Raw genomic sequence first — 12,418 nt, 5'->3', positions numbered from 1 at the left:
GAGACTAGACTACTGTAATGCCCTCTGCATGGGGCTGCCCCTGTGCCGAACTCGGAAGTTGCAGCTAGTGCAGAATGCGGCGGCCAGGCTGCTACTGGGACTGCCTCGGTGGGAACACGTGCGGCCTGGGCTGAAGGAACTGCACTGGCTTCCAATTATATTCCGAGTTCGCTACAAGGTGCTGGTTATTACCTTTAAAGCCCTATATGGCCAAGGACCTGCCTACCTTAGGGACCGCCTCTCTCCACATGTTCCTCAGAGAGCACTAAGATCTAGCTCCCAAAGTCTTTTAAGGATCCCTGGACCAAAGGAGGCCAAATTGAAAGTAACAAGGGAGCAGGCCTTCTCTATAATGGCCCCCCACTGGTGGAATCAACTACCGGAAGAAGTGCGAGCCCTGCGGGACTTTAATCAGTTCCGCAGGGCTTGCAAGACCACCCTCTTTCTGCAAGCTTATAAGGAACCCTGAACGCGACATCTAGCCATCGGAATATACCTATTGAACATAGCACCTTAATTTATTGTAGTTTTAAATTTTATGTAACTGTTTTAATGTATTTATTAACTGTATTTTACAATTGTTTTATATAATATCATGGTATATACCATGTCCTGTTAGCTGCCCTGAGCCTGCTTCAGCGGGGAGGGCGGGATATAAATAAAATTTATTATTATTATTATTATTATTATTATTATTATTATTATTATTATTATTATTATTATTATTATTATCATCCAGGTCAGGGCTAAATAACAGTAGTACATAACCCGGCCCAAATGCTACGTTCCATAGGAAAAGTACAAATCTTTCAAGCCCCTCTTCTTTCCCACTTGGTCCACTTAAAGGTAAAGGTAGTCAGTCCCCTGTGCAAGCACCAGTCGTTTTCGACTCTGGGGTGACGTTGCTTTCATGACATTTTCACGGCAGACTTTTTACGGGGTGGTTTGCCATTGCCTTCCCCGGTCATCTACGCTTCCCCGCCCCCAGCAAGCTGGGGACTCATTTGACCGACCTCGGAAGGGTGGAAGGCTGAGTCAACCTGGAGCCGGCTACCTGAACCGCTGGGATTGAACTCTGGTCGTAATCAGAGGGCTCCGACTGCAGTACTGCAGCTTTAACACTTCGCCACGGGGCTCTCCCTACTTGGTCCACTTACCTGGACTTTAACATCATTATTGGTTGGATTCTGGACTTCCAAAGCCTCCTGGACACAGAGGAGTTTGGCCGCGGCTGCATCCTTAGGGAGCGGAGCAGAAGAACAACGCCGAAGAGCCAGGCATACGCAGCGGGCCCCAAACATTTTCAGTCAAAGCCTTGCAGCCCAAACGTACAAGGCCTGTTGGAACATAAGAGAAACCATGTTGGATCAGGCTCATCCAGGCCAACACCCTGCGTCACCCAGAAGCCAAAACCCAGGGGCCGTCAAGAGCTACACAAAATAGGGGAGGGACAGTGGCTCAGTGGTAGAGCATCTGCTTGGTAAGCAGAAGGTCCCAGGTTCAATCCCTGGCATCTCCAACTCAAAAGGGTCCAGGCAAGTAGGCAAGAAAAACCTCAGCTTGAGACTCTGGAGAGTCGCTGCCAGTCTGAGTAGATAAGACTGACTTTGATGGACCCAAGGTCTGATTCATTATAGGGCAGCTTCATATGTTCATGTACACCAGTAGGAACAGATCTCCAGAAGCCTTCCCATTGTTGGTTAAAACAATTTTATTGGTAACATACGGTAATAAATTTTATTGGTAACATATGGTAATAAATCTATTTCTTACATCTTTAAAAACTTCTTTTATCTACCCCATATATTACTTTCTACTCACCCCTCACCCCGTTACTTGACTCCCGCCGGTGTTATTTACTTAAAATGCAAATATTTAAAAGTACCCTTAACTATTAAAACAAAAATATATTCTTCTTCTTGTTAAAACGTAATCATTATCAAAAATTGTCCAATGTCCTTTTATTTTCCACTCTTTTTCTACATATCTTCTAAACTTTTTCCACTCCATCTTAAAAACTTCTAAATCATAGTCTCTTAATATTCTTGTTAATTTGTCCATTTCACTCCATGTCATAACTTTTATAATCCAATCCCATTTCTCTGGTATTTTTTCTTGCTTCCACAACTGCGCATACAATGTCCTAGCAGCTGAAAGCAAGTACCAAATTACAGTTCTATCTTCTTTGGGAAATTTTTCCATTTGTAATCCCAATAGAAAAGTCTCTGCAACTTTCTTAAATTCATATCCCAAGATCTTAGAAGCCTTCCCATTGTTGTCCCCCCCCGCAAGCACCAAGAACACAGAGCATCATCACCCCAGACATGAGAACGTAAGAGAAGTCATGTTGGATCAGGCCAATGGCCCATCCAGTCCAACACACAGCAGCCAAAACCCAGAGACCATCAGGAGGTCTACCAGCAGAGCCAAGACTCCAGAAGCCCTCCTAATGTTCCCCCCACCCAGCACCAAGAATACAGAGCTTCACTGCCACAGACATATGAGAAACCATGATGGATCAGGCCAATCGCACATCCACTCCAACACTGTGTCACATAAGAACATAAAAGAAGTCATGTTGGATCAGGCCAATGGTGCATCCACTCCAACACTCTGTGTCACACAGGGGCCAAAACCCAGGGGCCATCAGAAGGTCCACCAGTGGGGCCAGAACTGCAGAAGCCCTCCCACTGAAATTGGTTCCTGACCCTAAAGTGGCGAGCAGCATTTCCCAAAGGTATCTAAGAAAGGGCCACAAGAACTAAGCACTGATGCAACCCTTCCTGCCCTCTTTCTCACGATCTGCCTCAGTTTACAGAATCAGCATTGCTGCCAGAGGTCCATCTAGTCTCTGTTTAAAACAAGGGTGTCAAACATGTGGCCCAGGGGCAGAATCAGGCCGCTGCAGGGCCTCTATCAGGCCCCCAAGCAACTGGCCTTTTGCTTCCTTCTCCCTCTTTCTTGCTTCCTTCTGCATCACAGCTTTCTTTACCAGGCTTGCTCAATCGCACAGGAGCTACAGAGCAAAGCCTCAATTTTCTCCATTGGCTGAAACTCCTCTCTTGGGGAGGAAGGCAGAGCTTGTTTTTCCAGGCTCTGTCAATTGCACAGCAGAGCTCCTGAGCCAAGCCTCTCTTCCTTCTATTGGCTGAGGCTCCTCCCTCTCCTGGTCCCCTGGGAAAGGCAGGAAAGAGCCAGAGCTTCCTTTGTCCAGTTCCCTGATCCCATGGGAGAGATGCAAGGAAAGCACCTTTAAGACCAACAAGTGCTAATGTTTTAAGATAAACAAATGCTAATATTTTTTTAAAAAATCTTTAATTGTGTTTGTCTGTGTCCTTTATAAAGTTTACATCTCTTCCACCTGGCACTACATTTTATGAGACACATGACCCAGCCCGACAAAGTCTCACAATTTATGTGACAATTGGCCCTCATAAAAAATGAGTTCAACACCCCTAGAGGTAGCATTAAATCCCAAAGTTTAATGTAAGTGGGTGGATTTGATAAAGAGAGTCAATAGGCTCTCCTAAACATCCTATAATAGGGGTGCCAAACATGTGGCCCAGGGGCCAAATCAGGCTCCGAGAGGGCTCCTATCAGGCCCCTGAGCAACTGGCTCTTGTCTGCTTCCTTCTCCCTCTCTTTTACTTCCTTCTGCATCTCAGCTTGCTGTGCAAGGCTTGCTCAATTGCATAGGAGCTACAGAGCCAAGCCTCTATTTTCTCCATTAGTTGAGGCTCCTCCCCCTCCTGTTCCCCTAAGGAGGGAGGGAAAGAGACAGAGCTTCCTTTGCCCAGTTCCCTGGATTCCATGGGAGAAATACAAAGGAAGCACCTTTAAGACGAACAAGTGCTAATATTTTAAGCGTGTTTTAAGGCTCACAATCTCCTTTCCCTTCCTCCCCCACAATAGACACCCTTTGAGGTGGGTGGGGCTGAGAGAGCTCTGACAGAAGCTGCCCTTTCAAGGACAACTCTGTGAGCGAGCTGTGGCTGACCCGAGGCCATTCCAGCAGGTGCAGGTGGAGGAGTGGGGAATCAAACCCGGTTCTCCAGATAAGAGTCTACACCAGGGCTTTTTTGGCAGAAAAAGCCCAGCAGGAACTCATCTGCATATTAGGCCACACCCCCTGATGCCGCCATTGTTTCACATAGGGCTCTTTTTGTAGAAAAAGCCCAGCAGGAATTCATTTACATATTAGACCACACCACCTGCCACCAAGCCAGTCGGAACTGTGTTCCTGTGCGTTCCTGCTCCCCAAAAAAGCCGTGGTCTACACCAATTTTGGTTGCCCTCACCTGTACTTTTGCTCCTGCTTTGCACCTGTTTTCCTAAATCCCACTGAATTTGATAAGGTCTGTTTTCAATTAACCTGGATGGTCCAGGCAGTCCAATCGCAATTGGATCTCAGAACCAAAGCTGTGTTAGGCCTGGTTAGTACTGGGATAGGCAGACTACGCAGGAAGTCCAGGGTTGCAATACAGAGGAAGGCAACGGCAAACTACCTCTGAACATTTCTTGTCTCGAAAGTCAGCTGCAACTTGACAGCAATCCCCTCTTTTGTATCACTAATCCGCATTCAGAATCCACATGCCCTCTTTTGTATCACACCCACATGCCCTCTTCTAGGAGAGCCAGTTTGGTGTAGTGGTTAAGTGTGCGGACTCTTATCTGAGAGAATTTGATTCCCCCAGTCCTCCCCTTGCACCTGCTGGAATGGCCTTGGGTCAGCCATAACTCTGGCAGAGGTTGTCCTTGAAAGGGCAGCTGCTGTGAGAGCCCTCTCCAGTCCCACCCACCTCACAGCGTGTCTGTTGTGGGGGGAGGAAGGGAAAGGAGATTGTGAGCTGCTCTGAGACTCTGTCCTTGAAAGGGCAGCTGCTGTGAGAGCCCTCTCCAGCCCCACCCACCTCACAGGGTGTCTGTTGTGGGGGAGGAAGGTAAAGGAGGTTGTGAGCCGCTCTGAGACTCTTCAGAGTGGAGGGCGGGATATAAATCCAATATCTTCTTCTTCTGTATCACATAATCCACATTCAGAATCACAGAGCTGGAAGATATCTCCACGGGTCGTCTAGACCACGTGTGGCCAAACTATGGTTCGGGAGCCACATGTAGCTTTTTCACACATCTTGTGTGGCTCTCAAAGCTCCCCCCCCGCCCCCATCAGCCAGCTTGGAGAAGGCATTTCTCTCTTTAAATCACTTCGCCAAGCCAAGCCAGCTGGCAGCTTGAAGAATGCGTTTAAAGTTAAAGTTGCTTTCTTTCCACCTCTCCCTCCCTTCCTCTCTCAAACATCTGATGTTTATTCTATGCGGCTCTTACATTAAGCAAGTTTAGCCACCAACCCCACTTCCTGCAGGATGCAGGAAATCCACACTTTCCACCACCACCAAACGTTCAACTTCGCAGATGAAACAGGGGGAGAAGGTCCTAACATAAACAAATAGGGGCCCCTCGGATTAAATGTGAAGGTTAAAACGCGCAATTCCAACGCATGCGCCTTTCAATGCAACACAGGGATTACCCAGCAGGCATGCAAAGAGCAGACACGTGTATACAGACTGCATTAACAACGTGCGAAAGGGGGCCTTGATCAGCAGTCCAGTGGTGAGCATGCACGTGCGAAATCTCGTCAGCCTCCTCCCAGAGTCCCCGAAGCCTCTGCATTGCAATCCTTTGCAAAGGTGTCCTGCCCATCTCTCCACTGCATGATCTCCGCTCACCCCCAGGTTTTCTACCCCACCCCTCCTTTCCCCACCCTACCTTATTTTTGCTAACCCGCCTACAACTCCCCAGCCTTACCCAGGTCAAAAAGCCGAAGGACGCGAAATCCACTTTAAAAAGGAAAGTCCTGCCTTCTGTTTTCTTCCGCCCCTCCCCTAGCACGTGATTCTCCTCCAAGCCAATTGTGATCGCCCGGCGGAAAGAGTAGCCAATCGGAAAGGGGGCTGTCCTGAAAACGCCAGCCCTCCCAGGTGCTATGTCCCCTGGGATATGTAGTTCAGAAGGCTGCGGGGCTTATTCGTTTGTTACTGAGCAGAACGATCGCCAAGTCCTATTCAAGAAATATCTGGGGACTTCGGGGGTGGAGCCAGGAGCAAGGGTGTGACAAGCACAATTGAACTCCAAAGGGAGTTTTGGCCATCACATTCAAAGGGACTGTACACCTTTTAAATACCTTCCCTCAGTTGGAAATCATGAAACATAGGGGCACCTTCTTTTGGGGCTCATAGGAATGGACCCCCTGGTCCAATCTTTTTGAAACTTGGAGGGTGCTTTGAGGAGAGGCATCGGATGCTATGCTGAAAATTTGGTGCCTCTGTCTCAAAAAAACAGCCTGCTCTAGATACCCACGGACCAATTCTCCATTATACGTTCTGGGGAATCGGTCTCCATAGGGAATAATGGAGTGCCCAGCGGACATTTCCCTCCCCACCCCACCACTTTCTGAAGAGGGGGGAGGGCCTCCAAACTGGGGGATGAAGTGTGCTTAGAGCACACAAAAGGATACACTCTGATCAAAACCTGGTTGGGCTTAAAGGTGCCACTTGACTCCTAGGGGAGGGATGGTGGCTCAGTGGTAGAGCATCTGCTTGGTAAGCAGGAGGTCCCAGGTTCAATCCCCAGCATCTCCAACTAAAAAGGGTCTGCTCTGGGAGAGCTATGGCTGACCCAAGGCCATTCCAGCAGCTGCAAGTGGAGGGGTGGGGAATCAAACCAGGTTCTCCCAGATAAGAGTCCACACACTTAACCACTACACCAAACTGGCTCTCTGAAAGGGAGAGGGGAAAGAAAGCAACTTTAACTTTAAATGCATTCTCCAAGCTGCCAGCTGGCTAGGCCTGGAGAAGTGATTTAAAGCGAGAAATGCCTTCTCCAAGCTGGCTAATGGGACAGTGGGGGCTTTGAGAATCACACAATATTTGTGAAAGAGCCACAGTTTGGCCACCCCTGATCTAGGATAAGCTAGTTCAAATTCCCACTTTGCCATGGAAGTTTGCTGTAGGACCTTGGACCAGTTCCTCTCTCTCTGCCTAGCCTACCTCGCAGGGTGGTTGTGAGGATAAAACGGCGGTGGAGAGAATGATGGTTATCTTCCCTGAGTTCTTTGGAGAGACAGTGCAAGAATAAAACGACTGTAAAGAAATGGGCCAGGGGTCCCCAACTTTTTCCAAGCCTTTGGAGTTCTGACAGTGTGGTGGGTGTGGCCACCAAATGGCCGCTGCAAAATGGCTGCTGCTGAAGGCGGAGGCCGAGTGGGGCATGCAGCGGCGATCTTTGTGTTGTGATAGCAGCTGCTGCCCAAGCCACGTTTTTCAAAACCTGCACAGCCAATCAAATGTCCAGTGGTCCATTGAAAGATTTGCTGGATGGAAGCCCAGCTGTAGGGTTGCCAAGTTTAATTCAAGAAATATCTGGGGACTTTGGGGGTGGAGCCAGGAGACGTTTGGGGGTGGAGCCAGGAGCAAGGGTGTGACAAGCATAATTGAACTCCAAAGGGAGTTCTGGCCATCACATTTAAAGGGACAGCACACCTTTTAAAATGCCTTCCTTCCATAGGAAATAATGAAAGATAGGGGCACCTTCTTTTGAGGGCTCAAAGAATTGGACCCCCTGGTCCAAACATTTTGAAACTTGGGGGGGGGATATTTTGGGGAGAGGCACTAGATGCTATACTGAAAAATTGGTGCCTCTACCTCAAAAAACAGCTCCCACAGAGCCCCCAAAACCTCCAGATCAATTCCCCATTATACCCTATGGGAATTGATCTCCACATAGGGAATAATGAAGTGCCCAGCAGACATTTCCTTCCCTCCCCCCACGCCCCCGTTTCTGGTGATTCTGAAGCGAGGGGTTGGCCTCTCTACTCACAAGTTGCTGCCAACTTCTTCAAAGTAACACAGACATACCATCTCAAGAGGAAGCCTTTCCAATCGGAGACTGAAGCCTCCAGAGGTCGAAAGGCACATGGTGGCTGTGGGCGTGGGGCTTCCCCCACCGGCCAACTGACTGAGGGCGGGAAGGAGCCTGGGAAAGCGGAAGAACCCCTGCTGGGACCTGGGGATTGGCAAGCCTAGGCAGGTGCGAAAAATAATGCCAGCAGAAACCAAGGCACCCAATGCTGGGAACCCCTGATGTAGGCCCTCACCTCCCTCATAAGAGAAGCCATGTTGGATCAGGCTAATGGCCCATCCAGTCCAACACTCTGTTTCACACATAAGAACATAAGAGAAGCCATGTTGGATCAGGCCAGTGGCCCATCCAGTCCAACACTCTGTTTCACATAAGAATGTAAGAGAAGCCATGTTGAATCAGGCCAATGGCCCATCCAGTCCAACACTCTGTGTCACACATAAGAACATAAGAGAAGCCATGTTGGATCAGGCCGATGGCCACTCCAGTCCAACACTCTGTGTCACATAAGAACATAAGAGAAGCCATGTTGGATCAGGCCAATGACCCATCCAGTCCAACACTCTGTGTCACATAAGAACATAAGAGAAGCCATGTTGGATCAGGCCAATGACCCATCCAGTCCAACACTCTGTGTCACATAAGAACATAAGAGAAGCCATGCTGGATCAGGCCAGTGGCCCATCCAGTCCAACACTCTGTGTCACATAAGAACATAAGAGAAGCCATGTTGGATCAGGCCAGTGGCCCATCCAGTCCAACACTCTGTGTCACATAAGAACATGAGAAGCCATGTTGGATCAGGCCAGTGGCCCATCCAGTCCAACACTCTGTGTCACATAAGAACATGAGAAGCCATGTTGGATCAGGCCAGTGGCCCATCCAGTCCAACACTCTGTGTCACATAAGAACATGAGAAGCCATGTTGGATCAGGCCAATGACCCATCCAGTCCAACACTCTGTGTCACATAAGAACATAAGAGAAGCCATGTTGGATCAGGCCAGTGGCCCATCCAGTCCAACACTCTGTGTCACAGAAGAACATAAGAGAAGCCATGTTGGATCAGGCCAATGGCCCATCCAGTCCAACACTATGTGTCACACATAAGAACATAAGAGAAGCCATGTTGGATCAGGCCAGTGGCCCATCCAGTCCAACACTCTGTGTCACACAGTGGCCAAAAAAATTATACATATTTATAATGTAAGTTATAATGTAATTTATACACACACATATATATACACACACTGTGGCTAATAGCCACTGATGGACCTATGCTCCATATTTTTATCTAACCCCCTCTTGAAGCTGGCTATGCTTGTAGCTGCCACCACCTCCTGTGGCAGTGAATTCCACATGTTAATCACCCTTTGGGTGAAGAAGTACCTCCTTTTATCCATTTTAACCCGACTGCTCAGCAATTTCATCGAATGCCCACAAGTTCTTGTATTGTGAGAAACGGAGAAAAGTACTTCTTTCTTTACTTTCTCCATCCCATGCATAATCTTGTAAACCTCTTTCATGTCACCCCGCAGTCGACGTTTCTTCAAGCTAAAGAGCCCCAAGCGTTTTAACTTTTCTTCATAGGGAAAGTGTTCCAACCCTTTAATCATTCTAGTTGCCCTTTTCTGGACTTTTTCCAATGCTATAATATCCTTTTTGAGGTGCAGTGACCAGAATTGTACACAGTATTCCAAATGTGACCGCACCATTGATTTATACAGGGGCATTATGATACTGGTTGATTTGTTTTCAATTCCCTTCCTAATAATTCCCAGCATGGCATTGGCCTTTTTTATTGCAATCGCACAGTTTCTTGACATTTTCAGTGAGTTATCTACCATGACCCCAAGATCTCTCTCTTGGTCAGTCTCTGCCAGTTCACACCCCATCAACTTGTATTTGCAGCTGGGATTCTTGGCCCCAATGTGCATTACTTTGCACTTGGCCACATTGAACCGCATCTGCCACGTTGACGCCCACTCACCCAGCCTCAACAGATCCCTTTGGAGTGCCTCACAATCCTCTCTGGTTCTCACCACCCTGAACAATTTAGTGTCATCCGCAAACTTGGCCACTTCACTGCTCACTCCCAAATCTAAATCATTTATGAACAAGTTAAAGAGCATGGGACACAGTGCTGAGCCCTGCGGCTCCCCACTGCTTACCGTCCTCCACTGTTCAGAAGGGGTTCACCATTGCCTCCCTCCACAGCATGACGCTGCTATTCCCTGGTGGTCTCCCATCGAGTGGCTGACCAAGGCCAACCCTGATTAGCTTCTAAGATCTGATGAGATAGGGCTAGCTGGACTGTCCGGGGCTGGGAGTATTAATTTACTACTTACTTACTAACCGTGGGGAAATAGAATTCCCAATGCCCAGGTGGGACAAACAAAACCACACAGGTTATAGTGACCCAATAATGCAATGATAATAATAATAATAAAGTACAATATCATAAATGAATATCATACATCATAAGCAACACAGAGTCCCAATGCGCAGGGGGTCGACTTGAAACGTCCTGCTTCGATCATTCTTCAAGCGTGAGGTGGCTCCACGTTTGGCGTAGAGCCAGTTTGGTGTAGTGGTTAAGTGTGTGGACTCTTATCTGGGAGAACGGGGTTTGATTCCCCACTCCTCCACTTGCAGCTGCTGGAATGGCCTTGGGTCAGCCATAGCTCTGGCAGAGGTTGTCCTTGAAAGGGCAGCTGCTGTGAGATGATGTCTCACAGGGTGTCTGTTGTGGGGGAGGAAGGTAAAGGAGATTGTGAGCCGCTCTGAGACTCTTCAGAGTGGAGGGCGGGATATAAATCCAATGTCTTCATCTACCTCACAGGGTGTCTGTTGTGGGGGGACGAAGTTAAAGGAGATTGTGAGTCACTCTGAGACTCTTCGGAGTGGAGGGCGGGATATAAATCCAATATCTTCATCTTCCACTCATCCTAGACGTGCAAAAGTTTTCCACTTCAAACAGCTAACCGATATCTCCACAGCGTACTGTAACTGCAAATTATATTAATACATTCAGAAAGGCACAAACAGTGTTTCTGTCGAGCATCGATATTTCCCAATAATTCGTCTTTTGTTGTTGAATCAATAGTTGCTTTATTGAAGAAACTCAGAAGCTTTACCAAGGACACAAGCTTTGGAAATGACATGCACAGAGTTACACAGTTGCTATATAGGGTAACTTCAAAGGGTACCGCACAGACGCAGCTTGAGTCACGGGTTCAAAGGTTACTACATACTGTCTCTTTTACTACTAAGGAATTTAGGCTATTAAAAACATCTCCCTTTCTCACACTTCTTTCAGCTCAGATGAGAATGTCTGTGTGAACCTGGGAGAGAGGCGGCATGAAAGTAGTCACAGCCAGGCTGCAGCATAAACATCCTTGGGCCGGGTGGATTTATTACTTACCCAAAGGTTGTAAAAGAAGGGGGAGCAGCAAACGATGATTGACCCGTTCGCTATCGAAGGAACCATTATGTTACAGAAATATGCATGCTCGACAGTTTCCAAAGGTTCAAGACAGGCACTATGCTTTCACAGGCTCAAGGCCAGTTTTACTTTATCATCATCATCATCGTCATTTCTTTATTGGATCACTATAACCTGTGCGGTTGTGTTTGTCTCAGTCCTGTAGTGGTTTCTCTCTTGTTCTTTACCTAATCCCCAGGTGGGGGCAGGGGATCCCCCGGTTTGGAGACCCTCCCCCCCTTCAGGGTCATCAGACAGTGGAGGGGGAGGGAGGGAAATGTCTGCTGGGCACTCTGTTATTCCCTATGGAGACCTATTCCCATAGGGCAGGGGTGGCCGACAGTAGCTCTCCAGATGTTTTTTGCCTACAACTCCCATCAGCCCCAGCCATTGGCCATGCTGGCTGGGGCTGATGGGCGTTGTAGGCAGAAAAAAAACCCATCTGTAGATCTACCATTAGCCACCCCTGCCATAGGGTACAATGGAGAATTGATCTGTGGGTATTTGGTACTCTGGAGGGTTTGTTTTTTTGAGGTGGAGGCACCAAATGTGCAACATAGCATCCGGTGCCTCTACTCTAAACACCCTGCAAGTTTCAAAAAGATTGGACTAGGGGATCCAGTTCTATGAGCCCCCAAAGAAGGCGCCCCTATCCTTCATTAAAAGGCATTAAAAAGGTGTGTGGTCCCCTTAAATGTGATGGCCAGAACTCCGTTTGGAGTTCTATTATGCTTGTCACACCCTTGCTCCTGGCTCCACCCCCAAAGTCCCCAGATATTTCTTGAATTGGACTTGGCAACGCTTTTTACTAACCAGAGGGAAATTAGGTGCAGCTTTCCCTAACGATTCAGGGCCAAGCCAGGAAAGACGTTTTAGCTGGCAACTGTTTCATGTCTGTTTAGGCACAGGAGCCAGGGCAGTAATAAAAAGATGGCAACACTAGATTGTGTTCTTGTATGAATAATGATGTGCACTGCACAGAAGGACGAGACTCCTAAACCACACCATGTTTTCTCCTGGT

At 47.9% G+C, this 12,418-nt stretch overlaps 1 protein-coding gene across 1 annotated transcript in view; it reads right to left on the bottom strand.

The window, feature by feature from the left end:
• The window catches only part of NARS2 (asparaginyl-tRNA synthetase 2, mitochondrial), a 97,512-nt gene extending 91,634 nt beyond the window's left edge, over nt 1–5,878 (bottom strand). The window contains 2 exon segments of the mRNA XM_060235202.1: nt 1,158–1,337; nt 5,803–5,878. Coding sequence (XP_060091185.1) covers nt 1,158–1,301 — 144 coding nt within the window. The 5' untranslated portion in view covers nt 1,302–1,337; nt 5,803–5,878.
• Between the last annotated feature and the right edge of the window lie 6,540 nt (nt 5,879–12,418).

Source organism: Heteronotia binoei, chromosome 3 (genome assembly GCF_032191835.1).
Source record: "Heteronotia binoei isolate CCM8104 ecotype False Entrance Well chromosome 3, APGP_CSIRO_Hbin_v1, whole genome shotgun sequence".
In the NCBI taxonomy this organism is placed as follows: Eukaryota; Metazoa; Chordata; class Lepidosauria; order Squamata; family Gekkonidae; genus Heteronotia; species Heteronotia binoei.
The sequence above is the reverse complement of the archived record's forward strand: the minus strand, read 5'-3'. Positions and strand labels throughout refer to the sequence as shown.